Consider the following 25,256-nt stretch of genomic DNA (forward strand, 5'->3'; position numbering starts at 1 on the left):
ACAGAGGTCGTAATTGGATTTTTGGAAACTTTACACATTTTAAAGTTAGCTACAGGGCATCTCAGATAAAACGCAAAAAAAAATCGAATAGCTCCTTATACAATTTTTTTTCGCTCCGTCGGTGGTAACACTGCATTCCCCACTTCGGGACGATAATATTCGGTCAAGATGTACAATTTACAAGAACGTGTATTTTCAGTGAAGTCGTATTACTCGAGCAACCGAAGCTTTAATGAAACTTTGTCCTTTTATGGTAAGAATTTCAACATTTCTCGTCGTCGATTACTTCCTCTGGGGGTACGTGAAGGACCGTTGCTATGTTAATAAGCCACACAATTTGGAGGAACCTAAAGGAGAAATAACTAACAGCATCGAAGTCGTAATGTTAGAGTTGTGCATGAAAAATTTTGTTCACTGTTTAAAACGCGTTATCGAAAAAAGGGGTGATCACATCTAAAATGTCCTAAAATAAGCTTAATTTTCGTTTTTTAAAAATAAAACTCGGTTCACTTTTGTAAAAGTTATTCAAAATATGTTGCGTGAGCATTTCATCTGAAAGATTCTGTATAAAATTTCAAAATAACTTTGGTTCTGTTATTTTTCACACTATCTTGATCAGGAATTTGTCGGGAATCATCCGCGGAATTCAAAATTCAGTTGAATTTTTGACGTAGGACTACGTCTTTCAGTAAGTGTATCGCATCAGAAAACAGGTAACGTCATTTATGAAATAATGTAAACTGTTTTTGCTGCGAACTGATTCTGATTATTTCCACATCAATCGAATCGAAAATTCTCTGAGGTTTTTTTTCGATATATACAATGGATGGCAATGGATGTATAAAAAAAACATCATCGAATTTAAAGAACCGACCATGTACATTTTGTTTATTGGCCCAAAAATGTCCTTTGCAAAATTTCAGCTCAATCGGACATGATTTAGGGGTGCCTAAAAGCGCTCAAATTTTAGATTCGAACTCGAGAATCTCCCAAGCGGGGGACATGAAATTAGGAAAATCGAAAATTTGTTTTCGATGCCAAATGACTATAAAATGCATTAAACGTCGAGAACTGGTGTTATCTCGGAAAAAGAAATTTGGTCGAAAATCGACCTATTGGAACTTAGCTTAGGTGGCAATGAATGTATGGAAAAAATCTTCATAGAATTTAGAGCACCGACCATGTACATTTTGTTTATTGGCCCGAAAAATTACCTATGCAAAAATTCAGTTCAATCGGAAGGCCGATTTTCGGTCAAAATAATTTTTTTTCGAGATAACATCAGATCTCGACATTTCATGCAATTTGAAGACATTTGGCATTTAAATATATTTTTAAAACCCCGATTTCATGTACTCCTTCTTCTTCTTCTTCAATGGCACTAACGTTCCTAGAGGAACTTCGCCGTCTCAACGTAGTATTACTTGCGTCATTTTTATTAGTACTTAGTTGAGATTTCTATGCCAAATAACACGCCTTGAATGCATTCTGAGTGGCAAGCTCTAGAATACTCGGCCACGGGAGCATGTACTCCTCCTTATGAGATTTTCGAGGGTTAAAAATCCAAACTTTTAGCGTTTTGAGGCACCTCTAAATAATGCCCGACTCAGCCGAAAATTCTGCTCAGATCATTTTTTGGGCCAAAAAACAAAATATACATGGTCGGTTTTTGAAATTCGACATGACCACTTTTAAGGCCACCATAATACATTGCATCACCCAGTTGATCTCCATCAAAATAAGAACAGAACATATTCTATTACACAGTCCTGCTCCCTCCAGCGAGCAATCAACATCAAACCGATGTGCGAATTTGTTCACAACTCAAATTTACCGATTTACGAATCGCCCCGAAGAATGTAAAAATTTAACTGAATATTTTAAACCATTCAAACCAATAAACGTATAATTTAAATGAGAAAAGTGCGGATTCATTTGCATTGTAGGAGCATTGTACCACTGCGACCATTAGTTTGATCTATTGTCGTGATCGTACCTCTCGTTATTTCAACACTTTTCTGGATCTTCAAGTGCGACAGGGCCATCACAGTCAGTTATGTATGAAGCGATCACTACTACTAATGAGCCGCCTTGCGTAGGAATGACATTCAAAGTTCAAAGTTTTCTGCTGAACGAAGCCGTTGGAAACGATAGAAAACACACTTTTTAATATCAAATACAAGTTTTGAGTTTTCCTACCAGTGTATTTAAAATGTTTTTTTTCCTGAATAGATAATTAATTTCCCAACAACTTCGTTAAACACCATGTTTCAATCAGATTTCCAGATTTCGAGTTATGATTAAAAAGAAAGTTCTATGATATACACTAGAAAATGGTCATCCCATAAAAAATGTTCACCACCTCAAAAAACACCCGAATATTAGCTCAATCGGACTTAAGGGAGAGTGGCGCAAAGCGGTCAAAGTTTTAGTTTTTTGAAAATCGAAAAATCACCCAAGGTGGGAGTAAAGGAAGTCGGGGTTTTCGAAAAAAAATTTTTTTGATGCCAAATGTCTTAAAATTGCATGAAACGTCGAGATCTAGTGTCTGGGACTTTTTTTTGTTTTTTTTTCTGAGATAACTGTAAATCTCGATGTGTCATGCATTTTTAACACATTTGGAATCGAAAAAAAATTGGAAACCGTGATTTCCGGTGATTTTTCGGTTTTCAAAAAAACTTAAATTTTAATGTCTGCAACACTAATAAATAAAATTCGAATGAGCTAATATTTTGCATAGAGTATGTTATCGTGCAAATCCACATTTCGCAACAAATTCCGAATGAAAAATTTTTTTTTTTTTTTTTTTTTTTTTATAAATTCGTTTATTTTTACAGGCTCAGTTACATAAGTTTAAAGGAGCCGAAATCTTAAATATATTTTTAAAACTATATATATGAACAATTTTCTTAAATCTATGGTTAGTAATGTGGGAAACCGATTACTCGTGGTGGACTCGAGATTAAAAGGGTGACATTTTCTCAGGAAAAGGATGGGGTATAAGGAAATTATTACAATGTTGATAATCACACACACTCAATTCTTAAATCTATTCGTACATCAGTTGTGAATTTACATTTCATTCTTCTGTTTATAGCAAGCGGACCAATTACTCACAAAGGAAGAAATGGAGGGTATAAGGATATAAGGATAATCACACACGAACATCGATAGATTTAAGGAAAACATATATTTGGGACATGTAATCAAGGTCTAACCGAGCCAACACATCTCTCACCGGCACATTGGGCTGCCTTCCTCTAGCCCGAAGGGTGTTCTCTAAATTCGATCTGGCAACAAGATACACCTCACACGACCAAACAACGTGTTCGATGTCGTGGTAACCTCGGCCACAAACGCAGATATTGCTGCCGGCCAGATTGAAACGAAAGAGTAGCGCGTCTAACGAACAGTGATTGGACATGAGTCGGGAGAAGGTGCGAATAAAGTCCCGACTCAAGTCCAGACTTTTGAACCATGGTTTGAGGCTAACCTTAGGGATAATCGAGTGAAGCCACCGGCCCAATTCATCTTCGTTCCATTTGCGTTGCCAGTTAGCGATGGTATTTTTACGGACTAAAGAGTAAAATTCATTGAAGGCGATTTGACGCTGATAAATATCGCCTTCAATTGCACCTACCTTTGCTAATGAGTCAGCCCTCTCATTACCCGGAATTGAGCAATGAGAAGGGACCCACACAAAGGTAATGACATAACAGCGTCTGGATAAAGCACTCAAAATTTTTCGTATTCTCTCAAGGAAGTACGGCGAGTGCTTTTCCGGCCTCACTGAACGGATAGCTTCGACAGAGCTAAGACTATCCGTTACAATGTAATAGTGTTCAACAGGTCGTGAGGCGACGCTGTCCAGCGCCCAATGAATTGCTGCCAATTCAGCAATATACACTGAGCAAGGATTCTGAAGACTGTGGGAGGTGCTAAAAAATTCGTTGAACACTCCAAATCCTGTGGACTCATTTATAGTGGACCCATCAGTAAAGTACATATTATCACAATTGATACCCCTATATTTTTCATCGAAGATCGTTGGAGCGATCCTCGATCGTTGGTAATCTGAATATCCATGGATATCTTGCTTCATGGACAGATCAAAATGCACAGAGGAATTGATGTAGTCAGGGAAACAAACACGGTTGGGAATATACGAAGAAGAATCAACCTGCATGGAGATGAATTCATGATATGAACTCATGAATCCGGAGTGAAAATTTAGCTCGATCAGCCGCTCAAAATTTCCGATCACCAATAGGTTCATGACCTTACACCGGATGAGGAACCGAAGAGATAATAAATTGAAGCGATCTTTTAGTGGGAGTAGGCCTGCCAAAACCTCGAGACTCATGGTATGCGTTGAGGGCATACATCCCAACGCAATACGGAGACAAAGATACTGAATTCGCTCGAGTTTAATTAAGTGTGTTTTGGCAGCTGATTGAAAACAGAAACTGCCATACTCCATCACTGAGAGAATAGTTGTTCTATACAACATTATAAGATCTTCGGGATGGGCTCCCCACCAGGTGCCGGTAATTGTACGGAGAAAATTTATTCTTTGTTGGCATTTTTTACTCAGATACCTAATATGGGCCCCCCAAGTACATTTGGAGTCGAACCAGACCCCAAGATACTTGAATGACATAGCATGAGTGATTGGTTTACCCAAAAGTTGAAGCTTTGGTTTTGCTGGTCTATGCTTCCTAGAAAAAACCACCATCTCTGTTTTCTCCGTGGAGAATTCGATCCCTAGCCCAATGGCCCAGGTTGAAAAATTGTTCAAAGTATATTGTAAGGGTTCTTGTAGGTCGGATTCTGTTGATCCTACGACAGAGACCACTCCATCATCTGCAAGTTGTCTTAGGCTGCAATTTTGTGTAAGGCAATTGTCGATGTCGCTTACATAGAAGTTGTACAAAAGAGGGCTTAAACACGAGCCCTGGGGGAGGCCCATGTAAGAGACCCGACTTACTGCCGAATCTCCGTGAGAAAAGTTCAAATGCTTCTCACAAAGCAAGTTATATAACATATTATTCAATAGAGGCGGCAGACCCCGAGAGTGTAATTTGTCTGTCAAAACCTCTATTGAAACAGAATCAAAGGCCCCCTTTATGTCCAAGAATACTGAAGCCATTTGTTTTTTTCCGGCGTAAGCCATTTGAATTTCTGAAGAAAGCAACGCAAGACAATCATTCGTCCCCTTGCCCCTGCGGAACCCATATTGTGTATCTGAGAGTAGGCCATTCGTTTCAACCCATCGATCAAGGCGAAACAAGATCATTTTCTCCAACAATTTCCGTATACAAGACAGCATTGCTATTGGGCGGTACGAATTGAAGTCGGACGCGGGTTTTCCGGGTTTTTGAATAGCTATAACTCGTACTTGTCTCCAATCATCTGGAACAATATTATTCTCCAGAAACCGATTGAATAAATTCAACAAGCGATGTTTCGCCACATCAGGGAGGTTTTTCAGCAAGTTGAACTTAATTCTATCCGATCCCGGAGCAGAATTGTTACATGAAAGCAGAGCAAGAGAGAATTCTACCATCGAAAACTCGGAATCAAGATCGCACCTATCTTGTGGTATATCTCGAACAATTTTTTGCACAGGAGCGGAATCAGGACAAACCTTCCGTGCAAAATTAAAAATCCATCGATGTGAATATTCCTCGCTTTCATTGGATGAAGAGCGATTTCTCATGTTTCGAGCCACTTTCCATAATTTTTTCATTGACGTTTCTCGTGACAAACCTCCCACGAAATTTCGCCAATAAGCACGTTTTTTCCCTTTGATCAAGTTTTTAAATTGATTTTCAAGGTCCAAATACGATTGAAAATTTTCAATGGTTCCACGTTTCCGAAAAGCTTTGAATGCGTTCGATTTATCCTGATAAAGCTTGGAACATTGGCTATCCCACCATGGATTGGGAGGCCTTCGACGAATAGTGGAACCTGGGATGGGTTTCGTTTGAGCGCGAACCGCGCTGTCATAGATCAAACGAGAAAGGAAGTTATACTCCTCCAATGGAGGTAAACCATCTCTGGAATTCGAATGAAAAATCGCGATAACTATTTTGATGGATACTCAAAACCATACGTTTCGTTTCGTATTCCGAAAAAAAGAGTGTCGATTTTTGAGAAATTTTTTTTTCGAAATGACACTAGAACTCGACGTTTTATGCAATTTTAAGACATTTGGCATCATTTTTTTTTTCAAAAACTCCGATTTCCTCCAATTCTTCGATTTTCAAAAAAATCTATCTTCGACCGCTTTGCACCCCTCTCCCTTAAGTCCGATTGAGGGTGTTTTTTCGAGGTGTTAAACATTTTGTATAGGGTAACTTTTTGAAATTTTAGGGTTGATTTTTTCCAATACATTCATCGGCACTCTAATATACACTCTATTAAAAAATCTGTCGTTTTTAAAATTGGTCTTAGGATTACGAAAATTGTTATTTTGGGTTGGCTGTTTTACAGTTTATTTGGCATGAAATCGCTCCATAAAAACAAAAACAATGTGTGCGTATGATGCAAAAATACAGTAGCACTCTCCACTAATCATCATTATTATTAGTCTTTTAAAAACTGTTACAAATGGTTTTTTGTGTAGAATTGGTTTCACGATTTCTAAATCAAAGGTAATTCTGTTTCATCATAAACATAATCATACCATTTGTTTTTTCAGTGAAAGTACTCAATACATTTCCTTCTAAATTCTATAAAAGATTTTTCCACCGTTAATTTCTTGGGTTATAAATTCCATTCAATCACGTCTCTAACGAAGAAAGATTTTCCATAGAGGTTCCATTAGAGGTTTTGAATCGGGGCAATTTGTACTTTTTCGATCTCCTGCTTCTGAAAGATTTCAATATATTGAACAAGTAACAAGCTGTTTATTAGTAACTAGATTAAAGAGAGATAAGCAGCTTCTCATTTGGTCAAACTTGGCGAAGAGACAGCCATTAGTTGATGTATCAGGTGTGAAACACTTCTATTCAGAATCTATTCAAGTTGAAAACGTAGCAAACACAACAGTTGAGCGCAACTCGTGATCTAGACATATCGATGGACGAAACATCGAATAGGGGAAAGCCACACGCAATGAAATGAGGAAACAGTAAACTCTTGAATAACTTTATCCTAATATCCACGCTTAGAAAAGAACATGCAAGTTTAATGATTTTCAACCTGGTAAAGGGTGTGTCACATCAAATTGCATCACGGAAAAAACGCTGTAGAAATTCGCCCAGTAGACCGATCCTTTTTAAAATTTTAGACAGTAAAATAAAAACTATTAAACAACTTTTGGCATTTTCTTTTTATTCATACTTCGAGCCCAAGCCCGTATGCGGGTTCATTTCCTTTGGCACGAAGGTGACCCCGTTGGCTTCGTACCACTCCAACACGTCCTTTGGATAGTGGCACGAAGCGAGATCCGGCCAGAAGATGGTCGGGCCCTCGTGCTGCTTCAATAGTGGTAGTAAACGCTTTTGTAGGCACTCCTTAAGGTAAACCTGCCCGTTTACCGTGCCGGTCATCACGAAGGGGGCGCTCCGCTTTCCGCAAGAGCAGATCGCTTGCCACACCATGTACTTTTTGGCAAACTTGGATAGTTTCTGCTTGCGAACCTCCTCCGGAACGCTGAATTTGTCCTCTGCGGAGAAGAACAACAGGCCCGGCAGCTGACGAAAGTCCGCTTTGACGTACGTTTCGTCGTCCATTACCAGGCAATGCGGCTTCGTCAGCATTTCGGTGTACAGCTTCCGGGCTCGCGTCTTCCCCACCATGTTTTGCCTTTCGTCGCGGTTAGGAGCCTTCTGAACCTTGTATGTACGCAGGCCCTCCCGCTGCTTGGTCCGCTGGACGAATGAACTTGACAAATTCAGCTTATTGGCGACATCCCGGACCGAACTTCTCGGATCACGTCTAAACTGCTTAACTACGCGCTTGTGATCTTTTTCACTGACGAAGCATCTATTTTTGCCGTTCTTCACCTTCCGGTCCATGGTTAGGTTCTCGAAGTATCGTTTTAGTACTCTGCTGACCGTGGATTGGACGATTCCCAGCATCTTACCGATGTCCCGATGTAACAACTCCGGATTCTCGAAATGAGTGCGGATTCTCGAAATGAGCGACGCTCTTTTTCGTTCGACAACATTTTTCCAAATTTACGAAAAATTGACAGTGAAACATGGCCAACGTGATCTATACACTCTTATCTGATTATAAGCGAAAGCTGAAGATATAATTCCTAAAAATTTAATTTCTACAGCGTTTTTTCCGTGATGCAATTTGATGTGACACACCCTTTAAATATTTTGCCACATTGCTTCAAAATATAGTTATTATTGCAATATCTCCCATTCCTCATTTGTATCGAGCCAAACTGTTTTGTATGTCAACATTAGGAAAGAACGTTGCCTGCTCGCTCGCTAGATTTAGACCGTGATTTGAAAACGTGAATTGCGTATTTATACCCAATAAGTTGAAAACGGGCGAAGCCTAAATCGTAGAACAATCGCTGCATTTGCATTTCTAGCGCACCTGAATCGTATTAGTATGAATCTACACTAGTCGTTCGTCAACTGGATTTTGACGTGGTGCAAAAATTTCTTTTATAATAAGTCTAAAGGCTGATTTTATGAAACTGTTTTGCAACAGCTCAACAGGGCATATGAAACCCATGAAAGTTTTCTCGTTGAATAGAGCAACATTATTTGTTCTCTGAATGAGGAATCCAAGAATTAGCTCTCTATCTTCTAATTCATTGAAAAAAAATTAAAATAAATTCAAGTGTGGTTGGTGAAGAAAATCCACTTGAAAGTGGGACCAACGGTGAAAAATTTGATAAAGTTGGAATGGGCACTTGAGATGCTCATAAGTTTCTATGTCGATAAATCCCATGGTGAATGAAAATCGACAGTTATATACACATTCCTACGCTTGGAATGCGTGGCGGCGATTGTCGATGTGTAAAAAATTGGTTCAATTCTTTTTCAGTTTTCAAGTACGACTCATCTAAATTCAAGAAGGAATAGTATGCATACAATGACGTTTTTATGCCGTTCGTTCCGAGCTAGAATAGAATATAGCACATTTTTACGATGGCATCCGATGTACTTTTCAAGTTCAAGTGCAAATGTGTGGATGTTTATGTTTACGAGGGAGTGCTTAGCATTTCCAAATGAAGTACACGATGGGGTATCCACGCATATATATAGAATATTTTATTGGATTGAAGCGCTAAATTTGATTTTCCTAGCCTCGCTTCCCCTGTGAACTGATTTCGGCCCGATTTTAAACCCCGACCTTATCGCCCATTGCACTCGGAGAATGACCCATCTCCCTCGCATTATTGAAGATTAAAACGCTGTCGGGGCGGAAATTGGAAAGCAAACAGATATCCCCTGGAAAAGGGGTCACCGTGAAAGGGCTTCGCCCATAACTCGCACCCCGCGGTCATGTCGTTTTGTGTCCCACACCACAGAGCCTGGTAAAACATGTTCGCTCGGTTCCAATTCCACACCCTACAAAGCAATCCATTAATTTTTGAAGTGTCGCTCCAGTCGGAGCCAATGAACCATTTACATCGCTCCATAATCGTTTACCGATTCTTCCCCTTGTTTTTTTTTTCTGTGGGACTCGAAAAGACAAACAAAGCATTCGAAGAAGTAAGGGATTCGGTAATTAATAAAAATGAAAAGTGTCCTCAGAAAATCGTGGAACCTCGACCTGCTTTAATCACCCTTTCCCTAGTGAACATACGGCGTCGTGCGTTGGACAAACAACGCGATCTCCGGTTTGTTTTTCGGTAATTGAATGTATTTTAATATTGGCAAAGAAAGGGGATCGTCATTCAAACTTACGCTGAGAACGTTGTTTTCGTTTCGCTCCGTGACTCATGGCGATACACGTCAGAATTATTTACCGTTAAATAAATATTGAATTACATGAAATGGAAGCAAGAAAACAAATCAAATGACGATTCTTTTATTATTGGTGCGAGATGTACACTTTTTGACGTAGGACTACGTCTTTCATTAAAGGTACCAAATCAGAAAACAGGTCACGTTTCTATGAAATAAAGTTAATGCTGACAACTATTTTTGGTGCGAACGGAGTTTGACGATTCGCATACCAATCGAATCGGAAATTCTCTAAGATTGTTGTTTTTATGGGTTGCCAATAATATATTGAGGTGGTTAAGGAATGTGGAATAACTGTGGGTGCTAGTAGAAAAACTATTTTAAAAAGATATGGCCGAGTATGTGTGTGTCAAATGCGAAAAAGACCGCTGGGAGTGCAATGAATACTCAGTGCAATGTGTGCATTGACATGAAGAAACATGTTAATGTATTGTTCTCAGAAAGATAAGAGAGATTCGCTGCTTATAGAACTGATTTTACAATGCCAAGGGTTAATGATTTACTGTTTTCAGGCTCACCGAAAGTAATCTAATTAAGAGTGGTTCATGAAATTTCTTTGCATTTATGAATAATATCCGAAATATTAAAGAAGCGAATTGAAGAAACCGAATGTGTAGACCTACGTCCTAAGCGTTTGTATCTTGGATACAAACCCCTACAATTTTTTTTTTGCTACGCCAAGAGGAAACTCGACTATAAGTTAGGTTGTCGACAAATGACACACCAATAACACCCGAACGCACCCAATGTTTGCGATCCTTTCCTTGGCTGTTATTAGAATGTCACAATTTAAGTGGCTTTTATATTCGTTACAGGACCATGGAGGGGTCGATTTAGGACCACAATTTTTTAAGGTGTCGAAAAAAGGGACTTCCGATTTTATTTTTTTTCTGATTTGGGTCCAATCGCAGAATTATTCATTGATTGATCTTCTAATCTGCCCTTTAAAACTACCTTTTACTATAAAATTCCTAGTACTTGTATCAAAACTCGACATTATAATATCAGATTATTTTCAGACACAATTCTCATTCAAGATTTTTCAATCACTTGCAAAAAACATGTTTCTCCGTTACGTTACATGCCAAATTTGGTTTTATTTGCTTGATTAATTCTCGAGTAATGCAGAAATTTGTGTTTCATTTGTAAGGTAGCCGGAGGAGGCGGAGTGTAACCACCATAGAATTATTTACTGCACCCTTAAACCTTCTTCTTCTTCTTCTTCAATGGCACTAACGTTCCTAGAGGAACTTCGCCGTCTCAACGTAGTATTACTTGCGTCATTTTTATTAGTACTTAGTTGAGATTTCTATGCCAAATAACACGCCTTGAATGCATTCTGAGTGGCAAGCTCTAGAGAATACGCGTGATCACAGTGCAAGTCGGAGGAAATTTCTTTGACGAAAAATTCCCCCGACCAGAACGGGAATCGAACCCGAACACCCGGCATGTTAGTTATGACGCTAACCACTCGGCCACGGGAGCACACACCCTTAAACCTCCATATGCCTAATTTGGTTTCATTTACTCGATTAATTCTCGAGTAATGCAGAAATTTGTGCTTCATTTGTATGGTTTGCTGCATTTTTTACGATATCCCGACTGAAGAGTACATAATAAGTTATTGATAAGCAAATATTCGTTAAGCTTGCATATGAGACTTTCAAAGATTTTAAATAAAGCAGGCAGTATGCTAATTGGTCTAAAATCTTTGTTTTCGGTAGGGTTGTCCTTTTGGGCAATTGAAACAATGCGAGCGATTTTCCATGCTTCTGGGAATGTAGATTTAGTAATTATGCAATTGCAAATATCTGTGTATACGGGGAGAAGTACATCAGATACTTTCTTCAGTATCGTTGGGCTAGTTTGATTATAACCGATTGCCTCACAAGTGGCGAGATTGAGTTCTGTTAAAATTTCATCAAAGCTAATCGACCTGAAAGAAAAGTTTGAGAAATAGTCTATTTCAGGCTCCCGGGACAAATCAGAAATGAAAAATCGATTTAATGAATCGGCTCGATTTTGTGTTTTGGTAAGACCTGAACGATTTATGTTTTTCCATAGTTTCGTAGATGGAAGGCTAAGGTTCAATTGTTGTGAGAAATATACTGATTTTGACTTTCTAATAACATGATTAGTTTTGTTACGTAGTCTAGCAAATTTGTTCCAGTTAGCAATATTTGATTTATCCCATTTCCGTTTATCCCAAGCAATTGATCGCTTATTGAAAAGATTGGTCACTTGTGAATGAATTCAAAGGGGGTCGGATCAATAATTACTTTTAAGAGAGTCATGTCTGTCAATCTATATATATAAAAATGGATTTCTGTCTGTCTGATTCTAATGGACTCGGAAACTACTGAACTGATCGACATGAAAATTGGTATGTAGGGGTTTTGGGGGCCGGGGAAGGTTTTCATGATAGTTTGAGACCCCTCCCCCATTTCTAAGGGGGGACTGCCATACAAATGAAAAACAAATTTCTGCATTACTCAAAAATTAATCAAGCACATGAAACAAAATTAGGTATATGGAGGTTTTAGGGTGCAATAAATGTTTTTACGGCGGATTAGATTTTTTAGTAAAAGATTAATTCAACGGGGTCGATTCTGTGATTGGACTCATGAACTTGCGCTTAGTAAGAAAACGTGAATGTTTGAAGGTATTGATAACAAAAAACAAATTTTGGGCGAGACGAAGTTTGCCGGGTCAGCTAGTGATTGATAAACATTCATTATTCAGCATCCGCAATTTGGTGTTAACATCGACACAGGTATAAATGAGGTTCAAGTTGCAGTTTTGCAATTCTGTAACAAAAATATCAGAGTTCATTTTATGAAACTTTTTCCACTTTTTAACACTCATGAACCACACTGTCCAGTATAAAACATAGTTTAACAGTTATAGTGTTAATTTTTTTGAGATTTTTTTGTGATAAATGGTGGTTGCAATTTATGGGGTCGAGTCAGGGCTGTTTAGTCGAGTCTCCTTTTGGGTCCCATTCTATTTTTCACAATCACTAATTTAATTTTCCTGTGATTGAACTGAATCTATCTATCTATATATATAAAAATGGAGTGATGTCTGTCTGTCTGTCTGATTCTTATAGACTCGGAAACTACTGAACCGATCGACATGAAAATTGGTGTGTAGGGGTTTTTGGGGCCGGGGAAGGTTTTCGTGATATTTTGAGACCCCTCCCCCCTCTCTAAGGGGGGGCTGCCATACAAATGAAACACAAATTTCTGCATTACTCGGAAATTAACCAAGCAAACGAAACCAAAGTTGGCATGTGGAGGTTTTAGGATGCAATAAATGTTTCTATGGTGATAAGATACTCCTTCCCCCTCTCTTAGAGGGGGCTGCCATAAAAATGAAACACAATTTTTTGCATTACTCGGAAATTAATCAATCAAACGAAACCAAAGTTAGCATGTGAAAGTTTTAGGGTGCAATAAATGTTTCTATGATGGTTAGACAGTCCTTCCCCCACTCAAAGGGGGGACTGCCATACAAATGAAACACAAATTTCTGCATTACTCGAGAATTAATCAAGCAAATGAAACCAAATTTGGCATGTGGAGGTTTTAGGATGCAATAAATGTTTCTATGGTGTTAAGATACTCCTTCCCCCTCTCTTAGCGGGGGCTGCCGTACAAATGAAACACAAATTTTTGCATTACCCGAGAATTAATCAAGCAAATTAAACCAAATTAGGCATATGGAAACTTTAGGGTGCAATGAATGTTTCTATGGTGGTTAGATACCCCTCCCCCCTCTCTTAGGGGTGGCTGCCATACAAATAAAACACAAATTTCTGCATTACTCGAGAATTTATCAAGTAAATGGGCGGGACGAAGTTTGCCGGGTTAGCTAGTACAGTATAAATATTTTGTTGGGAACTCGCCGGAGCCTAGCGGATGCCGCAACTTCTCAAATTGTTTCACGAAGAAAAAACTTTTGATGCATTTCCTCGCACACAAAACAGCAACAATAAAAGCGTAAACCCGAAGGGGACGACGACGTTATCAGCCGTTTCCCCTTTTTGCGCTTAGTTGTGAGGCATAAGCCACGCGGACATAAATCATCGCTTGAAGAATTTCATACTCGGCATGATGCTCGTGTGGGCGCATTATGTGATAAAGTATTGTGCCTTTTGTCGGATGAAATATAAATCGTGATTTTTTTCCTCCTTCTCAGCCAATGAGCATAAATTGAAGTTTTATGACGCGGGAGCACAAAGAGGCCAGCATAAATTTGTAGCTGTAATATAAGTAACGCTCGCGGATGATGCGTGTGCATATCATGATGTTGATTATTTATTTCTTGCGTTTTCGAGCTGCAGACGGGCAATAGAAGGGAGATATATGGGCCCATTCAAGAAACTAATCTTCAATGACCTTCACCAAATGGCGGAATCTAATGGATCGGCCCTCTCGAGAGAAGCAAAACAGCGTTTTCTAACCCTGCGAGGGCCAAATTACCAATTGAACAGAGGGAGGGAAAGTGTAGCCCGAAGGCAGAAGATAATCGAGTATCGGACGAATCAAAGGCAGGACCCAAAAAAAGTCGTGTGTGTGTGCTGCAGATGGTACTGTCCTTGAAGGCACACGCACAACTTTCGCACATATATGTGCGCATCCGACTGTCTGCCATTCGGATGCGTGTGCAAACAGAAAAGGGATTGCTCATCTTTTTTCCCCAAGTTTTCTGTTTATGTATATTATTTTCCTCTGCCTTTTGACAACATGCTTTCTGATTGCTCCGGGCGATGACGATGGCAGAAAGAAGCGTCCTCCGGATGTCTGGAAATAATCGATTTCGTTAAATATTCAGACGGAATGTGTTACATTATTACATTATTCAGAATTTAGTCTGCTGTTCACTTGGAAATCAGTACAAAAAAGGTTGTGATTGTAGGTACCATCGACCTTGGGACTCTTCGCAGTCGAATATCTGATTTTCCTTATTCGATATATCGTTCACACAATTCTTCCCGGTATCACGCCATTTCGGGAGAGGCTCAACCGCAAACCATCAGCACTAGTCTTAGCTAAAAATAAAATCGACAGGTATGTCACCAATTTGAAGGAAACAATCTCATTAGTGGTCCCACATGTTGTCATTCCATCCATTTTCACTTATTATTCTTTCAGAAGGGTTGAATAATACCACCTGGAGTAGCTCAAGTCGCCTTGCGCCCGCTAAACACGACATTAGGCTGTCCATCCATCAATAACATTTTCCCTATTGGGTAATATTACGTCAGATTGGTTTTTGAACTCGTTATAAACTCTGTTCTGAAGCATGGCGACGAAAAACTCTAAAAACTCTAGAAGCAGTCGCCTTGTGAGATTTACAAACGGTGCTGATAATCCGTGATGAAGCAAAACAAAACCCATCAAAAGTGATATATGTTCCTGTTTATGACCTTCTCTAGCACCCCTCCTCCACCAACAACAACACGACCTGGCCAACAAACGACGTCCGTATAAACAAACGCGTCAGGGTGATTATTGCTAGATTCTTCTCACCCTCAAAAAACCCTGTTCTCGGTGCTTCTCATCTCTGGGCCGGTTGCTGTTTTTTGTTGCCTCTAGGGCAGCGGCGGCAGTGGCCACATACTTCCAGCGAATTTGGGTCGACATGAGATAAAATATGGCGCATGTTTTGGTAGTTGTAGTCATCGTAATGAGAGCGAAACTCGACAAAACAACAAACTGTTCCGGCCTATCGATCCTTGTTAGTTCATTTGATTTGTTTGGTTTTGGGTCGGATTTCGGATGAAAAGCACACGAACATGCTTCCGCTGAGGGATTTTCCGGCAGCTGGAGAAACACAATTTTGTGACCGCACTCCGTCGATGTTAATGGAACCTTCTTCAAATTCTAAAATTTTTGGAGGTCATTTTGTTAAGCAAGTCATAGAAGTTTGATATTTTGAGAAATGAGTATTGTGAGTATTGTGTGAATAAATCTTTATAAATCTTCCTATTGCATAAACCACAAAAATATTATCTTACTTAATTTTACTGTTTAAAAAATCGAATTTGTCATATAAAATTTGCATAATAACTATTTATTTTCTTCCACACGCCAGCTGTAATTATTCTTATTTTGATTTTTTTTCGTTTAGTTCTTGTTATATTGTTAACAGATTGTTACGAACGGAAACTGGTCAGCAAGTAACGGGAGGTGAATCCATCTACCTACGAGACTCCCTCGTGAGAAACCCGTTACACATCGTAGCGTCATGCTGTCATGCAAACTGTCAGATTGACTAAACTGTCAGATTGTACAACGATATTTATTTGTGAATACTCGCACTGAACTCGTTGTGGATTCCTAAACTCAATCTATTGTTTTTCCATCTGATATTTACTATTATTACATGCAATACGGAAAGTCACCGAGAAGACTAAAAATGTGAGAAACTATGAAATGCAATTATGAATTTATGTATAATAAAATTAATTTCAGCTTAAAGCTTACTACAAACAAATACACGAGTTTGCTTTTGAGAGTCCGAATCGTGAACGTCTCCGTAACATAATCTTTAAGATTTTTATCGACAAATCTACCGGACAATCGAGAATGTCGCAACAGGTTTCGAACGAAACACAGTGGCTACTTTGTGTCCTGCATGCGGACGCCCGGATGAAGCCGAAACCAATATGGTTCAGTGCGAGTGGTGTTTATTCTTCTACCACTTCGGTTGTGCAAACGTTGGCGAGAGCATTGCAGACGATGATCATCATTTCGTTTGTGTGCGCTGTAACGATCGTGCACCGACAGTCGCCGGTTCCAGATGCGGCAAATCGAGCACATCAAGCTGTAGAGCAGCAAGGGCAGTTCTCGAACTTCAACGCCTTGAAGAAGAGCGTCAACTGGAGAGGAATTACATAGGGAAAAAGTATGATATACTACAAGGCCAACTGGATGAGGTAGGAGAAGGAGGTAGTGTAAAGAGTCGCCGCTCACGTCGCAGTACGCAGATGACCCAAGATTGGGTAATGAACCAGGCAATTACGACTACGAGCATCAATACCGGGATGTCGCAAATCCCCGTATGTTTACCGTCGCGGACTGGTGCAATACCGAAGGAAACTTCTCTAGTACCAGCACAGCATAGATCGACTAGCAACACTATCACCAGACCCGAGGATCGTTCCGGTATAGCTAGAACACCGATTCCGCACACTACGATGAAATCACCGGATCGCCAGGCACTTCCCATACTCACCGATAGTAGATCATCACAAATACCAACTACGAATGAAATAGTATGCAACCCGACGAGTAACTTAGAAGCGAATCGTCAGATTTCGAGTACGCCAACTTCGACCGTGACGTCTACTGTACAAGTGATTAACGAAACAGCGAAACGAAACATTACCGTTTCGCATGACATCTCCTCCGATCATCGCAATCGACCGACTGTGGTGGACTTCAATATTTCCGCAACGCCGACGTCAGAAGAATTGACAAAGCAACTGTTCGAGCTCCAGGCAAGAATGGACTGCCTTCGGATGCAGCTTGCGGCTAAGCAGTCCGCTCAACCATCAGTGGTCAGCAGTCGTTCAACTATCGGTGCTCATTCAGTCGCACAGCACAACCAGCTTCCGTTATCATTACCCATGCCGGAAAGAATTCCGTTATACGAGTTTCCCGTAAGCAGTTCGGTAAGTCAGGCGTGTTCTAGATCTACTGGAGCAGTTTCGGTATGCGCAACGAGCCAACCAGCTTTTGACTCTACGCCGCCAAATATACGAAATATAGATTCGATCATTCATTATACTCCTCCTACGTCGACCGAACCATGTAGCCCCCCCATGCTTCAGGCTTTCATACCGCCACACAGAAGCACTCCTCAATCGAACGCGAATTCCTCTTCCGTTCATACAGTCTCCGCTTGCTTATCTCCGATAGTTACTCCTATGATTAGTTACACGGCAACAAATTCGACTTCCATTCACGAGGTACCAGTTTCCCCACCATTGTCATTTCACGGTCCCAGCTCACAGCAACTCGCTGCCAGACATGTCGTCCCCAGGGAGCTACCATGTTTCTCAGGAGATCCCGTCGAGTGGCCGTTGTTCCGAAATTCGACTAAAATGTGTGGTTACTCGGAAGGCGAAAATTTGATGCGTCTGCAGCGATGCCTAAAAGGAAACGCATTGGAAGCAGTTAGGAGTTATTTAATGCAGCCTTCTTCGGTCCCGTTGATTATGCAAACATTGAAGACATTGTATGGGCGCCCAGAGCTGATCATCAACTCACTATTGGTTAAAGTGCGTTCCACTCCGACGCCGAAACCAGAGCGGTTAGAAACTATAATTAGCTTTGGTCTAGCGTGTAAAAACCTGTGTCAGCACCTTCAAGCAGCAGGACTGCACTCACATCTATCAAATCCTTTATTGTTGCAGGAGCTTGTGGAAAAGTTACCAGTCAATATCAAACTGAACTGGTCTCTCTTCAAACGGACTCGTCCTATTGTTGATCTTTCCACCTTCGGTTCGTTCATGGACGAGATTGTGGTTGCAGCAAGTGATGTCACTTTCACCCACGATATAGATGGTCAACGAGCTGGCAAGCAGGATAAACAAAAACCAAAAGAAAAATTATTTGTGAACGCACACAATACTGAGAAATCTACACACTACCCAACCAGCGGATCAAACAACTTGAATCGTAAGGAATATCAACCTAAACCCTGTACAGCCTGTGAGAAAGAAGGTCATAAAATCAAGGACTGTACCACCTTTCGGAACTTGACGCTTGGTGACCGTTGGAAACTAGTCCAAGAACGGCGATTGTGTCGGCGATGTCTGATTGGTCATGGAAAATTTCCGTGTAAAGCAGGGTTGTGTGGTGAAAATGGATGCGAGGACAGACACCACAAACTCCTCCATCCCGGAAAACCAGGATCATCGCAGACGATCGATGTCCCGAATACTAGAAGCACGGTCCATCGTCAACTTCAGTCTTTAATTCTTTTCCGATTGATTCCAGTGACGCTGCACGGCAACGGAAGGGCCATTCAAACGTATGCGTTCCTTGATGACGGCTCATCGACCACACTGGTAGAATCAGCAACAGCGCGAAAGCTAGGACTATCAGGCGATATCCATCCCCTCTGTCTGCAATGGACTAGTGACATTGAGCGCATGGAAGATGACTCACAACTAGTCAAGATGGAGATCTCGAGCCTGGGGAGTTTGCAGCGGCACGTTCTGAAAAAGGTGCACACTGTGAAGAACTTGAATCTTCCAGTTCAATCGTTGGACTACTCAGCACTGCGTAAACAGTCTCCACATCTTCGTGGTTTACCCGTGCACAGTTATGAATCAGCGTCTCCTACAATTCTGATAGGTCTGGACAACTCATTCCTAAAGGCAACCTTGAAGCTTCGGGAAGGTTCAAAAGGTGATCCGATGGCGGCCAAAACAAGGTTGGGTTGGACAATTTATGGAACGTTGAACGCAGAAGCAAAAACGGCAGTTCATCATCAGTTCCATATTTGCGCTCATTCGTCGGATGAGGACCTACACAATTTAGTAAAGGAGTTTTTTAAGGTAGAAGCCGTAGGATCGGCCAAATCATCCGTGGTGGAATCTGACGATGACCAGCGTGCGCGTAAGATACTGGAGAATACAACCGTTCGCACAGCCTCTGGAAAGTTCCAAGTTGGCTTATTGTGGAAATACGATTGCATTGAATTCCCGAACAGTAAGCCCATGGCCGAAAGGCGGTTGCGATGTTTAGAACGCTGTCTGGCATCCAAGCCCGACTTATACGATAATGTTAGACATCAAATGCAGCAGTATCAAGCTAAAGGATACGCACACAAAGCTGATCCTGAGGAGCTCAGTAACTTTGACCCTCGACGAACCTGGTACCTGCCCTTAAACGTGGTCATGAACCCAAAGAAACCGCATAAGGTACGGTTGGTCTGGGATGCTGCGGCAAAAGTTCAAGGCCAATCATTGAACTCCGCTCTGTTGGCTGGTCCCGATTTGCTCGCACCGCTTCCTTCAGTTTTGTGTCCTTTCCGACAGTTCGAGGTGGCCATCTGTGCAGACATACTCGAGATGTTCCATCAGCTCTTTATTAGACCGGAAGATAAATCAGTGCAGCTGTTTCTGTGGCGAGACGATCCCTCCAACCCGTATGAAGTCTTCGTTATGGACGTCGCGATATTCGGCGCTTCCTGTTCGCCGTCGGCAGCTCAGTTTGTGAAAAACCTAAACGCTCAAGAGTTCTCTGATCAGTATCCACTAGCAGCAAAAGTAATAGTGGAGCATCATTATGTTGACCATTTTGTATACAGCACAAACACCGTGAATGAAGCAGTCGAACTAGCACAGCAGGTGAAAGAAGTACATTCTAGAGCAGGATTCACCATACGCAACTGGTTGTCCAATTCCCCCGAAGTGATCTCACGGGTCGGGGTTCCAGGCATGGAGTTGTCCAAATGTTTCGAGGTAGCAAAAACGGCCACCCAAGAACGAGTTCTTGGTCTAGTTTGGAAGCCAGATCCTGATGTTTTTGTGTTCCAAGGACTATTCAGCGAAGAGATCCGATCACTGCTAGGCGACACTGTTATTCCGACGAAAAGACAAACTCTAAGAGTCGTCATGAGTATATTCGATCCCTTGGGATTGGTGGCTGTAGTTGTAGTCCACGGTAAAATATTGCTACAAAACATCTGGCGGTGCAAGACAGATTGGGACCAATCCATACCAGACGAATTACTCGATGCATGGAGACGATGGACTAAACTGTTGAAGCAACTCGAGCAGGTCCAAATTCCCCGCAGTTATTTTCCTGGATATTCCGATAGAAGTTATCATTCCTTGGAGTTGCATATTTTTGTAGATGCAAGTGAGGAAGCGTACGCTGCCCTGGCTTATTTTCGCATCGTGGATAGCTCTGGAGTGCGCTGCTCACTTGTCTCGGCGAAGACAAAAGTGGCTCCTCTGAAACCGCTCTCAATCCCTAGATTAGAGTTGCAGGCGGCTGTTCCTGGTGCAAAACTGTCAAAATCGGTAGAAGACAATCATACACTGCCGATAGTTCGCAGAGTGTTCTGGACCGATTCTAGCACCGTACTTTCCTGGTTAAGGTCGGATCAACGAAAATATCGGCAATACGTTGCATTTCGTGTGACGGAAATTCTCGAGCTTACGCAGGTGGAAGAGTGGCGGTGGGTTCCTTCACGCTGGAATGTAGCCGATGAAGCAACCAAATGGGGCAAGGGCCCTAACATAAGTAGCAGCAGTCGTTGGTTTCAAGCACCAGCATTCCTGTATCAAGAGCCAGATACCTGGCCACAGCAAGGTCCATGTGTGGTTGAAATAACGGAGGAGCTTCGTACAATACACCTTCATTGTCATCTCATCAGGCAGCAACTTATAGATTTCGAAAGATATTCGAAGTGGGAGCGATTAGTGCGTGCGATAGCGTATGTGTACAGGTTTATAGACAACTGTCGCCGTAAAATCGAGAATTACTCAACGGAACGATCTGGGTGGTTGAACCAGAACGAGTTGCAGAAAGCGGAATGGACTATCTTCAAGCTCATTCAGCACGAAGCATACGGAGATGAGATTGTGACCTTTAATAGAAACCAGCATCTTCCAGTGGACCAGCGGCTAAAGCTCGAGAAGACTAGTAAAATCGTTAAACTAACCCCTGTGTTGGACGACCAAGGTGTTTTGCGTATGGATAGTCGTATCACCAATGCACAGCAATTCTCCACAGATTTCAAGTTCCCGATAATTCTTCCCAAAGGTCATTACGGGACACAGCTGCTCGTTGACTGGTATCATCGTCAAAGCAAGCACATCAACACGGAAACAGCGGTGAACGAGATGCGTCAGAAGTTCTATGTGTCAGAGATGCGTTCTGCGTTCAGGAAGGCTAAGAAAGTGTGTCAGTGGTGTAGGATCTACAAGGCGGCTCCAGTGGTTCCAAGGATGGCTCTACTTCCTCCAGCAAGAACTGTCACCCATATCCGCCCATTCAGCTACGTTGGTGTGGATTATTTCGGACCTGTGTTGATCAGGCAAGGTCGCAGTGAGGTGAAGCGTTGGGTCGCCCTTTTCACCTGTCTGACGATTCGTGCCGTGCATCTAGAGGTAGTGGCGAGCATGTCAACGGAATCCTGCAAGATGGCTTTTCGACGGTTTATTGCAAGAAGGGGCGCTCCAGCTGCAATATACAGCGATCGGGGAACCAATTTCGTAGGTGCTAGCCGTGAACTGGAGCAAGAGCTACAGAAAATCGATCAGGGATTGGCAGCTACATTCACCAACGCGGAAACTCAGTGGTATTTCAATCCGCCATCTGCACCGCACATGGGGGGGTCTTGGGAACGCATGGTTCGGTCTGTAAAGTGTGCGTTGGCTTCACTCTCCACCATTCGGAAGCCAAACGAGGAGACCTTCAACACTCTGCTGATCGAGGCCGAATCAATGGTGAACTCGAGACCACTCACCTACATGCCGATTGAGTCCGAGGGTCACGAGGCGTTGACTCCGAACTGCTTCCTGATGCTAAGCACCAGTGGAGTGAATCAACCTCCTAAGATGCTAGTCGACGAAAGGGTAATATTGAATTCGAACTGGAACTTGTATCAACAGCTATTGGACCAGTTCTGGTGTCGTTGGGTTCGTGAATACCTCCCAACAATCACAAAGCGATCCAAATGGTTTACTGACTGCAAACCGATCGAGTCGGGTGACCTAGTAGTTGTGGTGGAAGATCGTTTACATAATGGATGGACCAGGGGTCGAGTGCTACGCGTATTTCCGGGTCGTGACGGGCGAGTACGAAGCGCAGAGGTGAAGACCGCTACAGGAGTGTTGCAAAGACCGGTAGCAAAGTTGGCGGTCCTGGAGGTTGGTGGTATAGCTAGAGAGCACTCTGAGCAATACGGGTCGGGGAATGTTACGAACGGCAACTGGTCAGCAAGTAACGGGAGGTGAATCCATCTACCTACGAGACTCCCTCGTGAGAAACCCGTTACACATCGTAGCGTCATGCTGTCATGCAAACTGTCAGATTGACTAAACTGTCAGATTGTACAACAATATTTATTTGTGAATACTCGCACTGAACTCGTTGTGGATTCCTAAACTCAATCTATTGTTTTTCCATCTGATATTTACTATTATTACATGCAATACGGAAAGTCACCGATAAGACTAAAAATGTGAGAAACTATGAAATGCAATTATGAATTTATGTATAATAAAATTAATTTCAGCTTAAAGCTTACTACAAACACAGATAAATAAACAAATAATGAAATAACGGATAGCAAAAATATGGTTTGTTTTATTTGTTCAGAGCCCCCAAAAATGTACGAAATTCATGCCACGAATACCCACTTAAGTACTAGTAGTTTTTGAGCGCTGATCGCCGAGGCGAAGAATCAATACTAAATTTTGTTTCTAAAATCAAAATCGTTAGAGGCCTCATCAGAGATGTGTTTTTTTGCGTTTTTGAGTTATGATTTTTCAAAGTTAACCGATGGTTCGAAAAATCAATTTTTCCCTTATTTTCCAAAAACTATATTTTTCGAAAAATCATAGCTTCAATAGCTGTTAGTTTGCCAAAAAATATACAGGGGAACATTCCTCGTACCCTCGATAGAACATACACATTTTCAATGGACCAACTTTTCATGCCAACTTTTCTCAGTAGATAGCAGCACCGTCTCTGATTGCAGTGAAACGTTGGGGTTTAAAGACGTTGGTTATTTAAGCAACTTTGCTTACTTGAAATCTCCAAAGAAAATTGGACTATTTTTTAAAAAGGGTCACTTTTTTTCTTAATTTTTTACAAAAATTTCTAATTCAAGAACTAATTTAAATATTTTGCCATACCTACAAAATCTTGATCAAAGAATGAAATGTAAGAAATTGTGTAAATTTTCATAAAAAATACCAAACTACTTCTTTTAAATCACACTGAAAAAAAAATATAAAAAAAATTTGAAAATTTAAAAAGCTTCCAATTTTTCAATTTTTGAGAGACTTTGGTAGTTGGACTAATTTTTAAAATATTTTTTTTCATGTATTTTTTTTTATTTGTTTGCTATTTTTGAATGAAAGATTGAACAATTTCCTATATTTCAATGTTTGACCAAAATTCTGTAGTTCTTATAGTTTATAAGTTGATTTTTTTTTGAAATTTTAAACTTTGTTAACTTTTTTTCGAAAAAAATATCTTAAAAACTTTAAAACCTACAAAATGTTAGCTAGAGTATGAAACATAGGGAATAATTTAATCTTTCGTAGAAAAAAAAAGATAAAAAACAATTATAAACATTGCACTGAATAAAAAAATATTTAAAAATTGAAATTCATTTTTCTAAAAAAAAAATTTTTACAAATTCTGAACAAAAATTTTATGAATAGTCCGTACAACTACCAAAAAGTTCTTCAAACAAACAAAGTTTTTTTTAACAAGCAAGCCGTCATTTTATCTATTCACCCTCAATCAACAGTATGAAGGGAAACATGAGAAATGCGTGCCTTCTAGTAGGATTTTTCCAACATTATTTACTAACTTTAACCAAACAGCATCACAATAAAGTAATATGAGCTATGTTTCTGAGCTCTTTATTGTGCTTCGATATAAATATTAGACCCTTAATTTTTTAAAATAAATTAATTTTTTTAATCTTTTTATTTTTAGAAATATCACACATTTTTTCGAGGGTGATCTATTTTCAAAAAAGATATGATGGATTTTATTCTCGTAATTATTGATTGTAGCCGATTTTTATTGTTTGCATAGCTTTGGACTAAAGGGCGCTATATATTCTTTATATTTTTTCTTGATTGATCAATTTTTTATATAACATATCTCGATATCGGAGAGGCTTTTTTTTCGTTTTTGAGATACGAATTTTCAAAGTTAATCGATGGTTAGAAAAACAATTTCCCCCCTTTTTTCACTACAAAAATTTCTAACTTTTGAACTACTGGACCGATTCAGATGATCGACATATCAAATATAAGCTTATTTGTAAAACTATTACGTTTGCGAAAAATTAGGATTTTCGTTTTTGAAATTATTGATTGAGTTAGGTTTTGATAGAATTCTCGGTTAATGATAGAGGGCACTATATTTTTTCTAGAAAGCTGAAGCTTTTTAACATAATATATCCGAAAATCAGATAGGTGTTATTTTTCATTTTTGAGTTAATATTCTGCAAATTGAACATATTTTAAGTCTTAAGTTTTTTTAAGTTTTAAATTTAAGTTTTAAGTTCAATATTCCTATGTGACAAGACTAGACC

General features: G+C 40.4%; 2 protein-coding genes across 5 annotated transcripts in view; both read left to right on the forward strand.

The window, feature by feature from the left end:
* The window catches only part of LOC129767184 (phosphatidylinositol 4-kinase beta), a 201,576-nt gene that overhangs the window by 50,748 nt on the left and 125,572 nt on the right, over window positions 1–25,256 (forward strand). The gene's annotated exons all lie outside the window — the stretch shown is intronic.
* Window positions 16,939–22,932, forward strand: LOC129767171 (uncharacterized). The gene has a single exon (XM_055767794.1). It carries the CDS (start codon window positions 16,939–16,941, stop codon window positions 22,930–22,932), a length of 5,994 nt encoding a protein of 1,997 aa, XP_055623769.1.

Source organism: Toxorhynchites rutilus, chromosome 2, assembly GCF_029784135.1.
Source record: "Toxorhynchites rutilus septentrionalis strain SRP chromosome 2, ASM2978413v1, whole genome shotgun sequence".
Classification (NCBI taxonomy): domain Eukaryota; kingdom Metazoa; phylum Arthropoda; class Insecta; order Diptera; family Culicidae; genus Toxorhynchites; species Toxorhynchites rutilus.

Excerpts from the sequence above, each read along its gene's own strand:
- LOC129767171 (XM_055767794.1), top strand. The coding sequence starts at position 16,939 with ATGACCCAAGATTGGGTAATGAACCAGGCAATTACGACTACGAGCATC.